This window comes from Triturus cristatus, chromosome 8 (genome assembly GCF_964204655.1).
Source record: "Triturus cristatus chromosome 8, aTriCri1.1, whole genome shotgun sequence".
NCBI classification, from domain to species: domain Eukaryota; kingdom Metazoa; phylum Chordata; class Amphibia; order Caudata; family Salamandridae; genus Triturus; species Triturus cristatus.
The window spans coordinates 305,047,472-305,066,190 of record NC_140591.1 but is presented as its reverse complement, the minus strand read 5'-3'; the positions used below and the strand labels follow the sequence as shown (position 1 = coordinate 305,066,190).

At 45.6% G+C, this 18,719-nt stretch overlaps 1 protein-coding gene across 3 annotated transcripts in view; it reads left to right on the top strand.

The window, feature by feature from the left end:
* The window catches only part of SKA3 (spindle and kinetochore associated complex subunit 3), a 637,733-nt gene that overhangs the window by 312,135 nt on the left and 306,879 nt on the right, over positions 1-18,719 (top strand). For all 3 annotated transcript variants that reach the window (XM_085621582.1, XM_085621581.1, XM_085621580.1), the window contains 2 exons: positions 3,066-3,272; positions 13,340-13,414. In XM_085621582.1, the coding sequence (XP_085477708.1) occupies positions 3,066-3,272; positions 13,340-13,414 (282 nt within the window). The remainder of the gene's footprint in view (positions 1-3,065; positions 3,273-13,339; positions 13,415-18,719) is intronic.

Below are 18,719 nucleotides of genomic sequence, written 5' to 3'. Positions count from 1 at the left end.
CGATCCAGCGCAACATCCATTACTGCGTTACAGTCGCCAACTATAATCTGCATATTCCATCCTTATGCACCCATTCTTTCACCTAATTGCAGAGTGGGGAATTAATAATGCCTCTGCATTGAGCATTAACTTAAGTTGACACCTGAGCAAAGGCCAATACAGCTTAATTAACACTCTAACAGGTCTGGAGTAAAGAGAACTGGATACTGTACAATATGCTCACTACCTTGACTATTGTTCAAGTGGCTGTTCTTGTCCTTGCCCCCAGGTGACCAGTTCACCATCGCCCCTTATCTAGGAAGAAGTATTTGATGAAGACATGCACTGGGGAGATGTATGTGGGGGCAGGTGGCTGTTGGGCAGGATAGTGCTATCCAGGCACCCAACAATGATCTTCAGCACATAAAGTAGTGCAGGAAGCAGATACTCCAGATGTGTTAACACCAGATCCTCTAATACAGGTGGGAACTCTGGTGTGCTGCCTAATGCTGGCAATCCATACCATCATTACAGAGTGCCAAGCAGCAGTACCTCCTTTGGGGGGTAATAGACTCCATGGTAGACAGGTCAGATTCACCCCATTCTTCAGGTCAGGTGTAGCTATTGGGATGTCACGCCTCCACCAGCCCCCTGTTGATCCAGCTGCAGTATTTGCCACCATTCTGCCCTGTTCCACTTTTCAGACGTCTACCTGGTTGTTCTCAGTTCCAAATTGAAATTCCTATGGTTCCCCTGCCCAAGGTCCTGGTACACCTCTACACCTCTTGCCGATTCTGATGCAAATTCCCCATTCTTATGTGAAACAAAAGGATTACCCAGTACCAGTCCCCCTGAGCCAGACAGCACCACTGGCCTCAACCCAAGCATCAGCCTGGTCACGGTTGCAACCCTTGATTCTTTTCGGATAGATAAGTCGTGCATGAAGCCACATGCTAAATACCATTTGGGCTGTTTTTTGTGGGATAATGTATTTTCAATGCAACTGGTGTACCCCTACTGCTTAGAAGCAATCTGTACATTGTGGTTGACTAGTCTATCTTCATCACTGCTTTCATCTTTATGGTAGACATTTGGCGAGGGAGGATGTTCCACAGTCCACAAGTATCTTTTATTTGTAACATTTGATTTAGATTATAGCTTTAAGAGCCTGACGTAGCAGGCTTCACCAGTCATTAAAGGCCCACTTCAGCAGGCCTTTAATGGCTGGTAGAGCCTGCTATGGATGGCTCTAAAGCTACTAGAACATTCCGCCCCTATAGGGCAGAATGTTCTAATTTGTAAAACAAAGGCCTCACAGAGCCCGTGGGAGTGAAATCCCCTCTGGCTCCATGAGGTCTTTGTTCACAGCAACAGCTGAGAACAAACATTGGAATATTTATGCCCCGGGCTTCTGCCGGTCATTAGCAGCCCGGAGAACTCCATTGTCTTCAATGGATCGCTCAAAATTCCAATGTTCTAATATAGCCTTATAGCCCGCCGTAGCGGGCTATACCGGCTGTTAAAGGCCCGCTGCAGCGTTAACAACAGCAGCGGGACTTTAAAAGCCGGTATAGCCCTGCTATGAAGGGCTATAAGGCTATTAGAACATTCTGCCACTAGAGGGCAGAATGTTCTAACAAAACGAAGCCTTCAGGGAGCGCGAGGGGATTCAAATCCCCTCCGGCTCCCTGAAGTCTTTGTTTACAGCCAGAGCTGTGAACAAAGACACATTGGAATGTTGGCGCTCCGGGCTTATACCAGCTATTATAAGCCCGGAGCACTCCATTGTTTTCAATGGAGCTGCCAACATTCCAATGTTCTAATAGAGCCTTAGAGCCCCCAGTGCGGGCTTACCGGCCATTAAAGGCCCACTCGAGTATTTAGCAAGGGAGCCGGCCTTTAATGGCTGGTAGAGCCCGCTACGGAGGGCTCCAAGGCTATTAGAACATTCCACCCTTAGAGGGCAGAATGTTGATGCGCTGGGCTTCTCGCAGCCATTAAAAGACTGGAGCACTCTATTTTCTTCAATGGAGTGCTCAACATTCCAATGTTCTCATTCATGTTATAAACCATAGTCACAATTCAGAACTTTTGACTAAAACTGTTTGCTAGAATCCCTTTTGTACTGTAAAAGAACATAAGCAGGAGTACATGGGGTTATGGAAAATAATGTGTCAAGACCATGAGATCAAAAGCTTATGTTGCAGCACAGGACTCCAGTGAGTTTTGTTATCCAAAACATTTCAGAGAAGCAGTTTACACCTACTGCAGTTGCAATATACATACCAACTACTGTAGTAAAAAAAAGATCGCAAGCAAACTTAATAAAGACGATTACAAGACCTCACTAATTTAACCACTCATTACTTTCAAACTTGTTTATATCTTGAATTTTCTTGCTGCCTATTGCACTTTATTGACAATGTTTATAATATTACACATACACAGGATGTGAAATAAGAGTAGTGACTTGGCTCCACTGAAACCGTGGAAGCCAGGCAATGCTTTACACTGCTGGAGCTCTGAACATACTTGGTAACTTTTGGCACATTTTCATTTCCATTTTATGAGTGACAACTTTCCAGCTTTAAAACGCTGCCGCAAAATGAGAAAATGATTTTATCTACCCTGGTTACAGACATGGCTTTGTTTATTTTTGCAAATTTATTTAGCATATAATTGTATTGCAACAGCAATTACCATAGCATGCGTATAATGCCTTGTTGAAATGTAGATTCCATGTTCCCAAAGTATGCCCTTGTTCAGCATTCAGATAAATTAATGATGGATTTTGATGCCCTGTAATTTTTATTTGGAGGATGCCTTGTTCCTTGCTTGTTTTATGCATCTATGAAATCTTTGCAGCAGGATGGAAGACTGGTAGCCAGTCTTGGGGAGCGGGGGAGGGGGGGGGGGCGGGGGTGTTCATATTATAACACATTTATAGTTGTTTTGGGAGGATAAGTAAATTTTGAATTTTTATTAGGTTATGTGGCTCCAGACTGCCATCAATAGAGCTAGAAGGGTCTTATGATGGATGCTTTATGAAATATTTTCAGCAAGTATTATTTTCGTTTTTTCAACAGGTTAATAAAGAAGACACAACGGGAGACGTATCAAAGGGTAATAAATTGTGCCCAGTACAACCAGAAGAACCATCCCATGTGATGTTTGGTTCAGAGTTTTATGAAAATTCAGTTGGATTGACTGCTCCGCCTCCGATCATGGATTATGAAGATTTTCTTGTCACTCCAAAGCGCCCAGAGTTGCCTTCTATTATGCATGATTTTAAGGTTCTTATTTTCCAATTTATTTGACTTTCATTTTGGTGTTTTTTTCTCAAATATTTAGTGTCGAGGTGCTTTTCAGAATAGGGTACGTTCTCACTTTCCCCTCATTATTATTTATTTCACTTCTGTTTTAAAAAAAAAATACCTCATACTTACATTTGGGTCGATGGTGATCAGGATTGGACGAACAAGATGGGTCTTTTGGATCAGATTGGTAAATAAGTGGAGTGCTCTTTTGCTCGTGCCCTCCTTTTCTGTGCCATTGGTCTTCTTTTTTAAATTGTTGCCCCTTTCCCTTTATTTCCCTTGTATATCTATCTGTTCTTCTTCATTCACAGCATTGTATTTGCTCCCATTTTGCAGCATGATCCTGTTTTAGATTTACATGCTGTGCATTATTCCACCAGGAAATATTTGCAGTAACTAAACCTTTTTCTCTTTAGACGGTGACCAGCAAAGGAGGCATTCTGTCTCTCTGACACTGAGTGTTCCACAATGCTCCAGTACATTGTCACCTGTTCTGACCCTTTTTAGGTCTCGGGACCATCCGGTCGGCAGACCGGAAGTCCGGAGATTTAATGACTTGGGAGAAGAGGGGCTTGAACCCGCCCCTCTTCTGCCCTGTTCTCCATTGGCTGGCCTCGTAAATGCTGGCCAGCCATTGGAGAAGAGGTCCCGTCACTCCAATCCTGCCCCGTCCTTTTCGGATCGGGGGGCGTGTTTTTTGCGAAAAGTCTCAGGGAGGAGACAACAGCAAAACACGCCCCCGAATCCGAAAAGGACGCTGCGTTTGTGCTTGCCTCTCCCGCTTTCATCACATAGTTTCTTCCCCACCGGTGCCACCTCCCAGCACCCTGCCCCCAGCTGGCGTCCTGGCTGCCGAGCTGGGGTAGGGGGTGCAGACCGTGCCAACTGGAAGCGCTGGGGAGGCAGAAAGAGCCCTTGGGGCAACAGTGGCGGCAAAGGTGTCCTGTAAAGATCGGTACTTTCAGTCCCTCGCAGTTCAGACCAAAGTCCTTCGAGCTCCTCTGAACCCTAATCTAGCTCAGGGGTCCAGCGGCGGCTTTCCTTACAGCGCCTCGTGGCTTCCACCCCACCTAGAGGAGCTATCCGAGCCCATGCAGCTAGCACTGCGTGGCGCATACAGCGGGGTTCAGACCCCTCCCAGGGAGTACCCAGTGCATATCACGCACCGTGACCTCAAGGCGCTACATACAAGCTCTAGGAAGATGGTCGCAAGCGGCAAAGCCCCAGGGTGGGCTTCTAGGTGGTAGCTCAGCGTAGGTTTGGCTTTCTGAAATACGTAAAGTATATCTAAGCCCTCACCTGATCTTAAGCACCCCACAAGCAGACCGGCACGGGGGGGCTATGTGAGCTGGTGTGTCACATGCATGGCAAACTCCAGGCCCCCACCTCTGGCAGTCTAGGGCAGCGGCGGCTTTCCTTACAGCGCCTCGTGGCTTCCACCCCACCTAGAGGAGCTATCCGAGCCCATGCAGCTAGCACTGCGTGGCGCATACAGCGGGGTTCAGACCCCTCCCAGGGAGTACCCAGTGCATATCACGCACCGTGACCTCAAGGCGCTACATACAAGCTCTAGGAAGATGGTCGCAAGCGGCAAAGCCCCAGGGTGGGCTTCTAGGCGGTAGCTCAGCGTAGGTTTGGCTTTCTGAAATACGTAAAGTATATCTAAGCCCTCACCTGATCTTAAGCACACCACAAGCAGACCGGCACGGGGGGGGGCTATGTGAGCTGGTGTGTCTCATGCATGGCAAACTCCAGGCCCCCACCTCTGGCAGTCTAGGGCAGGGGAGACAGATGGGGCAGTTAGGCATTTGATGGTGACTTTGGGGTGTCTCTGGCAGGGCAGACTCCGGCCCCCCCATCTCTAGCAGTCTAGGGTCATATAGTACCACATAGAACCACCCAGTATACATAGCACCACATAGCGCACATAGTACCACACATTACCACATAGTAGCACATAGTACCACAGAATACCCCATTGCATCACATAGTACCTACCACATAGTACCATATAGTAGCACACGTACACACACAGTCCCACCATCCACTACATTCAGAACCAGCATGGATACCCCACACCCCCAGCCCCTCCCAGAGAGCTTCCTGCAACGGTGCTTCTCTTCCAGGCCCCGCTCCAGCCCCCCTGTCTGTCCCAGTCTAAGCGCAGACAGGGCGTTCTCCATGAGCACCGGTTACATTTCACAAGGTCACACTCACCTTGTGTTTTTTTTCCCCTTTTTTAGTTGTGCGCAGCTGCGCGTCCCTCGCTCCCCACCCCCGTTGAACCCAGCATGCAACGGCTAGTACAAACAAACAACAAGCATTTACAATGCAACGGTCTCGGCATTGGTAAAGTTAGAGCTATTGGCATTGCTCGTGACATTAGTTTTGTTTATGTTTTTAAAACATTTAAAGAAACGGCATTGTCATGAGCAATGCCAATAGCTCTAACTTTAACAATGCCGAGACCGTTGCATTGTAAATGCTTGTTTCACTGTTGGGATTGGAAGCGAGGGCAGGGTGTGCCCAGACACGGGTCACTTGTTCATTTTGCCACTGGATTCAAGCTAGCCTGGCTGATGAGGGGTGTTACCCCAAAACCGGTCCCAGGATGCTTGTTTCTGGTCCAGGGAAGACCTGGCTTGGCAGTTCGGGCCGGACTGTTTCCATGAGGAACAGGGTCAAGACTGATTTGCATATGGCTGGGTCTGAACTCGGATGGCGAAGTGAGCTAAGGGACGATGATGGATTAAACCTAGATCTGTGACTGGGATGAGGGCCTCAAAAGTTTCAGCGCTCTGTCCATCGCCCTGTGTTTGCTTTAAAGAAAGACAACCAACAACTTCTAAGAAGAGTGTTCTATTGATAGACATTGAAGCAAACAAGGGTGCCAAGTGTTTAAAGAAAACAACAATGTTTCAAGGCAGAAATTGCTGTATTACACGTTAAGGAAGTTTAAAATTCCTACTAAAACTGACAATAAAACCCCAAATTAAGAAGCAGAAACAGAGGGAGGGGATTATATTTCTCCAAAGGCACCTGATCCCTTTGAGGGGTAACAGAAGTATAAACATGACCTATCTGAAGAGAATTAGAGGGGATGCCTTTGAGCACCGATTCGTAAAAAAAAGTTCGAACAACACTGTGGTCTTGATACCAATCCTTTAGAAGTTTTATTCTCTTCCATAAATCATCATCATTTCACTAGCCTTCATGTTGTTCTTTGTTTGTACAATATGGCATCGACTTTTGCGGGGATAAAACAAGTATGGATATACTCTTAAATAATATATTTATTCAGTCCTCATACCCTCCACCTGTATTATCCGAGAATGCGGTTCTTGTAGCAGGAAACTGAGGGTTAACTTCAAATCCTCTACGCATGCATAATTCGTGGATTATAGAATAAAAATCAATCAACAAGGTTCAAATAGTACATATATTCTCATGAATAAAAAAAGGTTACACTAAATTGTGACACAGCACCTGTTGTACTCTCATGTCCAGTAGTGGGTAATAAGTTTAATTAGTGGTAAGAGGATCCCCAGTTGTAGGAAGTTGGCTCTGTATATACTATACCAAAGTGAGGTATAATGTGCACAGCGTCCAGTGGATCCCCAAAGATAGGCAGAGGTAAAGTTAGATAGCACCTCACTCTCTATTTGTGGTAGTGTGGTCGAGCAGTAAGGCAGTATCGGAGGACAGTGTTAAGCATTTGTTGTACCCAATCAATCAGCGAATGATTTCACAAACTCAAAGACTGAACTTAAGGCCAATTGGTTTTGTATAAAAATATTATTTTAGTTATTTCCTAGAACCAAGCAAGCTTAGCATAGGTAAGTTGATAACTAATTTGCAGTAAATATACAGTTTGGAATGCAATTATAAATGTACTTTGAAATGGTTACAGTTTGAATTACGGGAATGCAATACTGTGGAATGCTGTACAAATACTTTGTATCAATTTTGCAGTAAAAATTACAGGCAAGTTACTTTTACGTTACTTTTGAGATTATTTTTTAGATTACTTTTTCTACTCAGTGTGATATGCATAGATATCACACTGGGACATTTCCTAGAGTAAAGGTCAGTAATGTCAGTTTTGCACAGTTGTTATTTTTCAGGTTTCCATACAAATCAATTCCACACAAAAAACATTTTTCAGAGAAAAACAGTCAGTAGGTTCCTACGGAGATAAATAAAGTTAAACGTTACCAGGTAAGTAATCGGTCTTTGGAGTTGACCTTCTGGGGTTAGAACAAGGGTTCCTCCATGGTCAAGGATGCACTCTTGTTACACCCTCAGCGGCACCAGGGCGGCAGGGTGCAGAGTGCTGAGGCCCAATGTTATCCAATGGGGGATTGGAGGCCTCCGGTTGGTTGCTGCTGACGAGCAGGCCACTGGGTTGTGGGGGCAAAGCTCCTGGACTTCAGCTCTGGGCAAATGGGGGTTTAGGCCAGCACAAAAGTTGCACCCTCAGCGGCACTGTGGCGGCTGGGTGCAGAGTGCTGTTTTGGCGTTGGAAGCCCTGTAGCTGTCAATGGGGAGTCTCCAGTTTGCAAAAGCACTGCAGGCTCGGTGACAAAGGTCTTCTGGGTGCGACTACCACTTCGAGAGGTAAGTTGGGAAGTTAGAGGTTGGTTGGGCGCCGTTGGTTTGGCCGCTTAAGGCCGTGGGGCGTCGGGTGCAGGGGTGCCTTTTGGGGTCGGATCTTCTTACAAGCTCCTGGTCGCGGTTGGAGGGACCTTCTGGATTTAGGCTGCAGGTGTCGGCTGGAGGCTTGAGGCAGGTCAGGGGTCACTGGATATCGGTTCAGGATCGTCGGGGGGACCTCCTCATGGTGTTTGCCCACTCGAGCTCGGACCGTGGACGGCGGGTGTAGAGTGGTACGGGTTCGCAGTTTCCGGCCGGGGCCAGAGGTTGCAGATTAACAAATCCGGTGTTCACGGGAGACAAAGTCTTTGGGGTTGAAGTCAGGCAGGTCCTCCGGGGTTTTCGAGGTTGCTGGCTGCAGGACACACCGGGATTTTGCAGGAGCAGGTTCGAGGGGAAACATGGCGTTAGGGCTGGGGCCAAGTAAGTGGGCGTCTTCCTTTTCTTAGCTTCTGCACGGCTGTTCGGTCCTTCATCATCTTCTTGTCTGCGGAAGCAACGTTCAGGGGTGCCCCTAAGAACTAGATTTAGGGGCGTTACAGGTAGGTTAAAGAGAGGGACCAATGGGTCCCTTCCCTGGGGTGGGTACACCCCCTATTATGCCACCCTCCAGTGGGAGGGGGGCATGAACCTGTCCCTGGTTGACTGAGTTCCCCCATCTGCAAGATGGTGGGGACTCAGAGTTGTGCTTCACCTCTCTTTCTCACTTGTTTTTCGCACCGGTTCTCCCGCCCAAAGTGGGGGTCAGAACCAGTGGAGACCAGTTGCTGAAAGCAGCAAGTGGCCTGGGGATGCTTACAAAGGCGGCAAGTCTTTGAAGCTTCCTCTTCCTGAACCTTGCCCATCCTGGGGGAGGAGACTCGGCACCTTGTCCCAGGATGTGCATTGTTTCAGGCCCCAGAGAGCAGCAGGCTCTCGACCCAGGGGTCCAGAAATATGTCTGGTGGTGGTAGCTGAAAGCAGCCACTCAGCCTGGACACTAGTGATAGGTTAGTTTTCAGGGGGCATCTCTAAGATGCCCTCTGTGTGCATTTTTCATTAAATCCCACACTGGCATCATTGTGGGTTTAATGTGCTGAAAAGTTTGATACCAAACTTTCAGTGTAGCCATTATGGTGCTGTGGAGTTCGTAATGAACTCCCAGCACCATATACTCTTAATACCAGCACTGCACTTTCAATGTTTAAGAATGGATTTAGACACTGTAGGAGCACAGGGCCCCTGCACCTGTACCCTCACCACTGGTATAGTGCACCCAGCTAGAGGGGTGACTGACCTATGCCAGGGCAGTGGGTTGTAGGCATGGCACACCGAGATGTGTGCCATGTCACTCTTCACTTTGTTCTGCACCAAAAGGGGTGGGGGGAGGGTGTGTGTGTGTGTACGTGTGTGTGTGTACGTGTACATGTACACACGTACTCTAAGGGTGGCACAATAAGTGCTGCAGACCTTCGAGGTCTTCCCTGGTAACAGTGCCCTGGGTACCTGTGGTACCATTAACCAGGGGCTGACCTGTGGCTAGAGATGCCAATTAGGTTAGTTTTGGGGAAAGAACAGAGGCCCTGGGAACCTAATTGGCAGGGACCCAGGGCACATCAAGTCAAAATGCATCAGTAGTCGGGCAAAAAGTGTGGTGGGGGGGTTACTGCACTAGAAACCCACTTTCCTACACCTGTGCAGATTGATGTGTATGTCAGTAATTTAAATGCCAGGAAAGGTGCTTGCCATAAATTGGTATAAGATGAACATTTCAAGAGTTGGTCAATATTAGATCTGCTCCAAGTAATCTAAAATCAGTTATAGTATTGCATATTAGTCATCGTGGTGTCTACGGATAGAAGAGTCGATCTAATGATGCATCAGACTTACCCAAATTAATTACTGTGTAATTTCAAGTTATCGTGCTGTTATCATGGGGTAAGCAGTGCCACAATGTCTACAATACAAAAGTTACAGCCATCGCCCTGATCGGTAAAATCATGTATGTTACAATGTTCAATTTCCTAACCTACAAAAATACCACTTGACTTAAACAAAAACACAGAAATCATGTTAAAAATGATATATATCAATAACTCACTAAAACAGGATAATTATATATACTCATAACCTTGCACTCCAGCACTTTGGGAAACCGACTAGTTCGAATGCATCTTTGGGAAATATTGATACCATCTGCCCACGCCTATGAAATATATATCAAACAAATTCATCCTCTGAACTATTATCTTGTAGCATTGCTAGTCATGTTATTAGCCCTTAATGCAGTATTTCAAACATATTAAGGTATATAGATACTTACAATGACTATATCAACAGAGCAAATCTATATTATATGTTTTATAGGGAAACAGATAACTTAGGACAAGTAGGTATTAAATTTAATACAACATGGTTATTCTACGGACTTGGAGAATATTTCTCCCGCTGTATATCATGAAAAAGCTAGAAGTACAAAAAAATTCGTATTATTGCGGATTTTGCTCAGTGATTTGCAACCTTTAAGGCATTTTCTTCTCCTTTACTAACCGCAATCTTGCCACCATTCTGAGTCGAGCCCTCCTCTATGCCAACGGTCTAATAACTGACCTACATGTATACCCCAAAGTGGAAGTCTTAGCAGTTTATTCTCTCACTGCTATTTAATTCAGTTTTTGTATTCGTAATGAGAGCCATCCTCTACTGTCCGGGAAGTTCTATGTTTGTTTCCAAGGGTCTGGTCTAGCCTTGGCATCACTAGTTCCTTGTGTATGTAAGTTTTTTTTATAATACCTCCATAAGCTCATGCGCAGTAGTGGGAAACTGGAGCAAGGACAGCAAAAGAAGGAGAGGAGGATTAATTGATTTGTTTTAAATAAAAAAAGCTCTAGTTTCACGAAATGAGCATTGGTAATTGGGTCTCTGGTCATCCTTCACAATTTTACGAACCAAAACCCCTGTGGCAGAATCCACAGAGGATATTACTCCTGGGTAGGGAAGAGAGAACTTAAATATGTAAGAAGGGGGATACAATCTCCCTATTTAAACCAAATATCACAAATGGGTGCCCCCTGCCTTATTTGTGTTGATCTACCCCACAAAAAATACCCTGCCAGTATTGAAAAAATATTTTTTTGGGGGGGGGGGGGGGGGGGTAAACTTTCACCTGTTCTAGTTTCATCATCGGGTCTCATCCTTGTCCCTAAAAACCAGGATTGGCTCGACTCTATTTCAGGGAGCACTTTCAATATGTTTCTTGGCCAAGGTACCTAAGAAGATAAAAAAATAACTCAAACCACCCTCTGTGTCCCTTCATTAACGGCTTTTAGGTATGATTAAAAATAACTTCCAAACAGGAGTTAAGGATATTATGGTTCTATTACCCTTAACCATTAATAGACCGGTTTCAACTCTTTATCTATGGCCACAGCGGCCCCGGGCTTTCATCATGACAAAACAAACACACTGCCCTGGTTCAAAACATACATCACTTTCTGAGATATCACTTGCCTCAAAATAGCCGTCATCATAGAAATGTGGCAGCTTTCACCTCATTGCTGTGCCAGATCACAAATACGTCTTCAATATAGTAGAGCAATAGGTGTACTACGTCTTCAAAGGGGCTGTTAGCACATGTATATTCCTCTTCAAATTGGTGGATATATAGGCAAGCTATGCTGAGAGCGAATGCGCTCCCCATAGAAGTTCCATGTTGTAGATAAATTTTGTCTTCGAAAGCAAAGTAATTTTTAGGAGTGCCAGTTCTGCCAGCTTCATGATCCAGTAAATAGGGGTGGTAAAAGTCCATTCTTATTCTCTTATGAGTTCATGACTGACCCTCAAGCTTTCATCTTGCCAGATGCTAGTATACGGTGCGCCAACATTCATGCACAGGATCAGTTCAGTTTGGAGGTCCTAATCTAACTCATATAGGATGTTCATAAGGTATTTTGTGTCCTTCACATAAAATGTTATTGTTAACACTAAAGGTCTCAGGAACTAATCAACTAATTGCGATAGTGGTTCCATAACTGAGCTAATACCGGATACAATTGGGCAGCCACGTCCTGTGTGAATTTTGGGTAACTTATAAAAGTATGGAATCCTTGGTTTTGACGTAATCAGAAAACCTACCTCTCTTTGTGTTATCCATTTATTTTATTTTGCATCTTCCACCAAATTACTGATTGTCTCCTGGAGTTTTTTGGTGGGGTCTGATTGGGGTACTTTGTAATTCCTCTCATCCCTAAACAGGGCTAGATAGGCTTCTTGGTAATCTTCGTTCGTCTGGATAACTATTGGTCCACTTTTATCTGTATGCTTAATAATCAAGTGTGTTTTCCTGCGTAACATAACATGTATTTGTAAAGCTCACGTTCACCACAACGGGTATCTTGGTGCTGAATAACAGATGTTTATAGAGAATCAAGTGCAGCTCTCCCCTTCCTGGTCAAGTTCTGATAGCCTATCCTCTTTGTTTTCAAATTCCCCACATAACCTCTTCCTCGAAGGCCAGTACTTACGGAGGAATAGACTAAGTAGGGTGCGGAGGGTTGGGGGGGGGTTAAATAAAGTCTTTATGTAAATTAGTTGAACCTTGTTCCACCTCTTTGGTTCATTCTGAAAGAAACCCTTTATGCTGATTTTACGGAAATAGTCTGCCAAGTCACATCTCAGTTTAAATGTGTCCAATTGATTTGTAGGGACTAAGCCAATTCCCTTATTAAGCACTTTGTTCTCATCTGCAGAAAGACTATCTTTTAATTAGAACACAACTTAGTTATTTTTATGCAGCTGATTTTCAGCATTTAATAGTAAAATGTGTTGAACACATTCTAAGGCATCACACTTTAAAAAGAGACAAATAACAGGCTTTGACGTGAAGCTTTCAAAAGAGACATTGTCCCTTTTCACATCTCTTTGGAGGTCACATTTAATGCACATGCTCAGTTTGTCCAATCTTGTCTTGACAACCAGTTTCTTGAGTAACGGCACCCATGTATTCTGACCACCAATGCTTGCATGCCTATGTTCGATCATCAGCTTTAAGAAGGTGGTTGACCTTCAGGACCAGCATCTATATTACATCCCTGACTCGGCTACATCTAAGACTAACTGTACATGAGCCAAGTTTGTATTCAGAGCTGATGGAGAAGGAAACCTAAGGAACAGGTGAGGTCATGGATGCACTGAAACAGTTTGGAGTCTACAGGTCTTTCAGCCTCTCGTGCTACCTTATTGTGGTGTCCAGCAACAGGAAACTTAAAGGAGCCTTCGATAAAGTGCCATGTGTTTTTAGCAGTAGGATGTCTTCGTCTATAAATTGTAAGAACAGAAATGGAAACTTCAGTTTTCTGATCATGTTTTTCTTTTTCTCCCCCCCCACCCGCCTATGAAATTTGTCTTCTAAGATGTTGGATGATAATTTGTTTGGAATTCCTCAGCATCCAAAGCTGATTGCAAGTACAACCGAAGAAAACTTTAAGGTGCCTACTATTCCTTAATTAATATGTTCCATAATTGTAGCATGCACTGTTTGACGGAACTGGGAGGGAAGAATTGAAACAACCAAGTTGTGAAAATATTAAGTGTTATGTGCAATATTTTGCTATGATTGATCTAGCTGGGGCTTGTAGTTAATGTTGCTTCTGCATAACATAGATGCCAAATATATCCTTAAACCATGGTGCTGCAGATAAAGGATTGCATAATGCTTAATTGTAGTGTTATCGGTGTACTGGTACTTCTAGTCCTTCCTCCAAACTCATGAGATGCTCTGACCGCAGAGCTAAGAGTTATACATTTGAATAGAACAGAGGCACATGCTCTCCCATAGGTTCTGCTCATTCTTGCTTCTACTTCTCATGTGCCTCCAGAGGTTGGGGAGTGAGCACTCCTGGATGGTATGCATTTCTTTGTTTTTTTTGTTGGTAGTTCCGGTCTTAAGCAGTCTGTGAAACACAGAGGCCATAGCAACATATTTATTGTTCATCCATCATCCTCTATAGAGTTTCTACCACCTAATCTCCCTTGGTGGGTTTGTTTACTAGAGGCCTTGGACAACAAACCCAAAATTAGCATGCACGTGCTTGTATTGCCAAATAATGCGATGATTATTTAAGACAATTGTCTCCTTAAGGATAATAATTCCGTATGAGGGCCATCAGTCCGATGCAGTTTCTTCCCAACTTTAGCGAAGGATTACTATCACCAGGCAGACAACACCAGTAAATGAAGCCAGTTTCTAGTGATGCCCTGCCCTAAGGTCAGTGGAGTGTACTTTGCGCACAAGCGGGCCATCTTCTTATTCAACCCATACATAATTCAGAAGCTAGTGAGACAATCCTAGACTTTTCAGGGCAGATCTACTCACAGGCAGTGTCTAGCCCCCCTCACCAAAAAGCCTATAAACAGATACGCTGACCCACTATGTCTGGGTCCTTTGAGACTGCTATTGTGAAAACATTGTTGTTACTCCCATCTTTCGTAGAAGCCAACCTATACCTGACCAACCATAGGGCAACACTTGGGATAGAGTCTCCCCACTAGGGGCCAAACAAGCTAGATAGTCACAGCACACCCATTCTGTCTATGCTAGCCACCATTATGTGCCTCAGGAAGAAATGAGCTAAAGAATACAGAGACCCTGATTGTTGCCTTTCTCACCTTGAGGACTCCATTGTCCAGGGGGCCAAGCGGGATTGAACACTCGCCGCACCTGCGAGGAGGGATTGAAATACAGCTTGCCGCTCCCGCTGCGCGGGAGCCGCTTCGCCGTCCAGAGACCCTGATTGTTGCCTTTCTCACCTTGAGGACTCCATTGTCCTGGGGGCCAAGCGGGATTCAACACTCACCGCACCTGCGAGAAGGGATTGAAATACAGCTCGCTGCTCCCGCTGCACGGGAGCCGCTTCGCCGTCCAGAGACCCTGATTGTTGCCTTTCTCACCTTGAGGACTCCATTGTCCAGGGGGCCAAGCGGGATTGAACACTCGCCGCACCTGAGTGACCAGCGGTAGGACATAAAACCATCCCACTGTCCCAGGCCCGCGGGACGCGCGCTGGCGCGCGCCGTGCAAAGCCCGGGCCAAGGGCGGGCCCGTTTGAGCCCGTTAGAGGCTGTGTCAGGCTGGGTTGGGCATACTCTCTTTCATGCTCCTTCCGGATGACTAGTTGCCCCACGGCTTGTGAACATTGCCAGTAGTATATGAGCCTTCTCCTCGGTTGTGATTTGGATGTGATACACGCAGCTTGTGCATTTTACCCTTTGTAAACTTATTATGGCCACAGGATCCACGAGGTTGGCCTCTAAGGGTTGTAATGTGGCAGGGACATTGGGTAATTTTATCACCCGAGCTAGTAATGTTCTCGCCTATGAGATAGCTGCTACAGAACGTCGCTTATCTTTAGACCCTCTCTCAGGTAAACGTTCTTCATTAGGAGGTATTATGTCCGTACCTTCCCCTGAAAAGTCTATGATCTCGCATGCTGAAGGACTATTAGATGAGTCATTGTTATCAGATTTAGCCTCTACAGTTGGTTCTATGCCACCTAAACCCACCGATGCAAAGTCTATAGAGTCTAATGCATTAGGTCCCGAGCCTCTACCATCTGCTCCAATTTTTTCTAACTTTGCAACAACAAGGTCTATGACGGATCCGACTGTAAGAAGTAAGGGCCCAGGCGCAAACTCATTGGTTACAAAGGGGAAGAAGCGAGAAAGGGGCCCTACGAGGAACTCTACTAGGAAAAAACAAAAAAGCACGCCTAGTATAAATTTTGGTCCCAACTCCTTAAACCAGGAAAATGGTCTGCCTAGAGGCCCTATGCTGGATTCCGTGGTCCCCACTTCACTTTTATCAATAGGGGAAGAGGATTCACGGTGCTGAATTAATGACGCTTTTTGGGCAAAAATGGAAACTGTAATTGCTGGGAGTCTAGCCCCTTTAATTAAGCGTCTATCCACACTTGAAGAAAAAATAACGTCGATTGCCAATGCTATTAATTTGAATTGCGCTGCAATGGCCCAGTCGAGTCAGAGGGCTCTTTGCCAGCAAATTGTTTTACCATGTGTTGATAAACCAAGTGAGCCGGGCCAAGACTTAAATCCCCTTAGTAATCCACCTTTAACCGAAAGGGACATAGTACCCAATCAAGATGGAAATACTGCTCTCCCACCTATCCCCCAAGTCGTGCAGGTTTCTGGAGATACGAGTCGATCAGGGCCGTCTTTACAACATCCCAATTTACCACCCCCACCCAGTCTAGCAAAAACACACCCACAAGACAAAAGGATATACCGAGAATTGATCTGCCCCCAGAGTTTAGCCCTTATGTTGTGGTCCTAACAGGCGTTCCAGAACTCCCTCCTGATAGAGTTGAACCATACCTGTCCCTGAAGCACAAGGTAATCCACTGGTTGAATTTAAATAGACCTCTTCCCCCCCCAATTAGATGGTGAGATTATGATGGTAAGTAGAGTGACGTGGGTAGGCCGGGGTGCGAAAAGCATAAGGGGAGACTGTATTGTTGTTAACTTTAGGGACAAAATGGTGGTTAAGTATCTGGGGGATGGGAGGTGGACCAGAACAGTTGACGGAATCCAAACTTCCTTTCTCCCATACTTTTATCCACTGGAAGTATTTAACCATAGGATGGGCCCAGAGAAATGTTATGGGCCTCAGGGGGGAAGGGTATGGGATCTTATGGAACCTCAGAGGCTCATCACCACGATCTATATTTTACTATACCATGCTACAATAGGTATAGTTTGCTTGAATGCGTCGACTGACTGTACCCAGTTGCTGATGCTAGACCCTGTAATGCCACGCAGGGGGAGGCCCCTGCCTGGCTGAGCTGGCAGGTAGCCCCCCAGGGTCAGGTCACCCCACAGAACGACGGTGTGATAACACGGAAGGAAAGGAATGTCCTAAGAATAGAGGGGGGTGATTGTAGACCCCCCGTCCCCGCTTTGATCCCTGAGCAAGTTGATAGTTCTATCAAAGGGATACACCAACAAATAGGGGTGAATACACTGGAGACACACTGTCCCATGATAAATGAGACCCATTTTGATATCCCTCCCAACTATTTGATGTCCTCTAGGCTTTCTATACCACCAGGGCTAGCTGATAACACTAGGGAAAGCTTAAGAAAATCCCCCGGAAACAATACCACCCCCCATCCTATACAGCGTGACATTCACTGCCTAAATCAAGCTGAGGGTCTAAAAATGTTATCCTGGAATGTGGCGTGTCTATCCTCGCTGATGGACTCCGCGGATTGGGGGGAGTTCATCGATGAGCATGACATCTGCCTATTCAAGGAAACATGGGCACTGAAGGCCTACCATCGCCTAGGGTATGTCACCTACTGGGAGCCGGCAGTGAGGGCCACAAGGGGGAGGCCATCTGGTGGGTTGACCATATGGGTGAGAATGCATCTGGTATGTGCAATTAGGAAAATCAACACCGACTCGGCTGATATCATGTGTCTGGCCATGGCCTTTCGCGATAACAACGAGCTGAGATTGATCAACATCTATTCTCGCCCAGTGAATCATGGCCAGGTTTCCAGTACTCTTACTAGTCTAGAAGAATTCCTGTGTTCATTTACTACCCAAGAACAACTGATCATTGGCGGCGATTTTAATTGCCATTATGAACCTTTGAATGGGTTGTGTACCTCAGTTTCACAGGAAGAGGACCAAGTATGGGCTATCCCCTTATGTAATTCATATACTACGAGGGGATGGACTCCTTTGGTTCTCCAACTCACCTCGCTAACCCTTACTTTTTCACTAAGGGCATGTAATGGAAGGTTTCCGGCAGATAACCCTGGCAAAATTACATTTGAAAGGAATGGACAAGCCTCCATCATTGACTACATATTGCTTAATATGGGCTTGTGGTCTAGGATCCTGGATTTCCAAGTAAAGCAACGCTGTGAAAGCGACCATAACCCTATTGTTGTTACCATGGAGGGCTTTAGGAATAGCTCATATCAGGGTAGATATCAGGGTCCCTATAACACCTATGGTCACAACCTGTGGCGCTCGAAGAGTTAGATGGGAGAAGATTGCCCAATCCCAAATGGAGTTAAAAGACATGTATAGAGAGATTTATCTCCTCTTGGAGAGGATGTTGGGTGAGGCTGCCCTGGGTGAGGGTCCCCCAGACCAGGCCATGATAGGTTCCACACACGTAGAACTCTGTGGCTTCTTGGCGGGCTATTTCTATCGGGAAACCAGGAGGAAACCGCAAGCTTCGAGGGGGAAAAATGCATGGTATAATAAACCCTGTAGGGAAGCAAAGTTAGCTCTTTTAACAAACCTAAAAAAGGGAAATAAGACATTGATCAAGGAAGCGTAGGAATATTTTAAGAAAGTTATCGAAGAAGCAAAAAAAGAATGGGAGCTTAACAGATGGGAGGAGATTTCCATTGCGCTAAAGAAAAGGGATTCTAGGTCATTCTGGAATTTGGTTAAAACAGGGTCATCTGGTTCTCAGTACGCAGTACAACCTAACCTAGGGGAGGAAATATGGCGTCGATATTTTGAAGACCTCTATGCCTTTAAAACGACAGAACCAGACGTCCCTGCTCCTTTGCCTAATGAAACCTTACCCCTTAATCTGGGTGTGGCTCAAATGTGCACGCTCGCAGAAGTTAAAATGGCCTAGATAGGATCCCAGGTGACCTATATAAGAGTGAGCCGGACATCTGGGTCCCCTATCTGCATGCTCTTTTTAACGCAATTTTGGCGGGAATGCCTCCACCACCGACATGAGCTGGC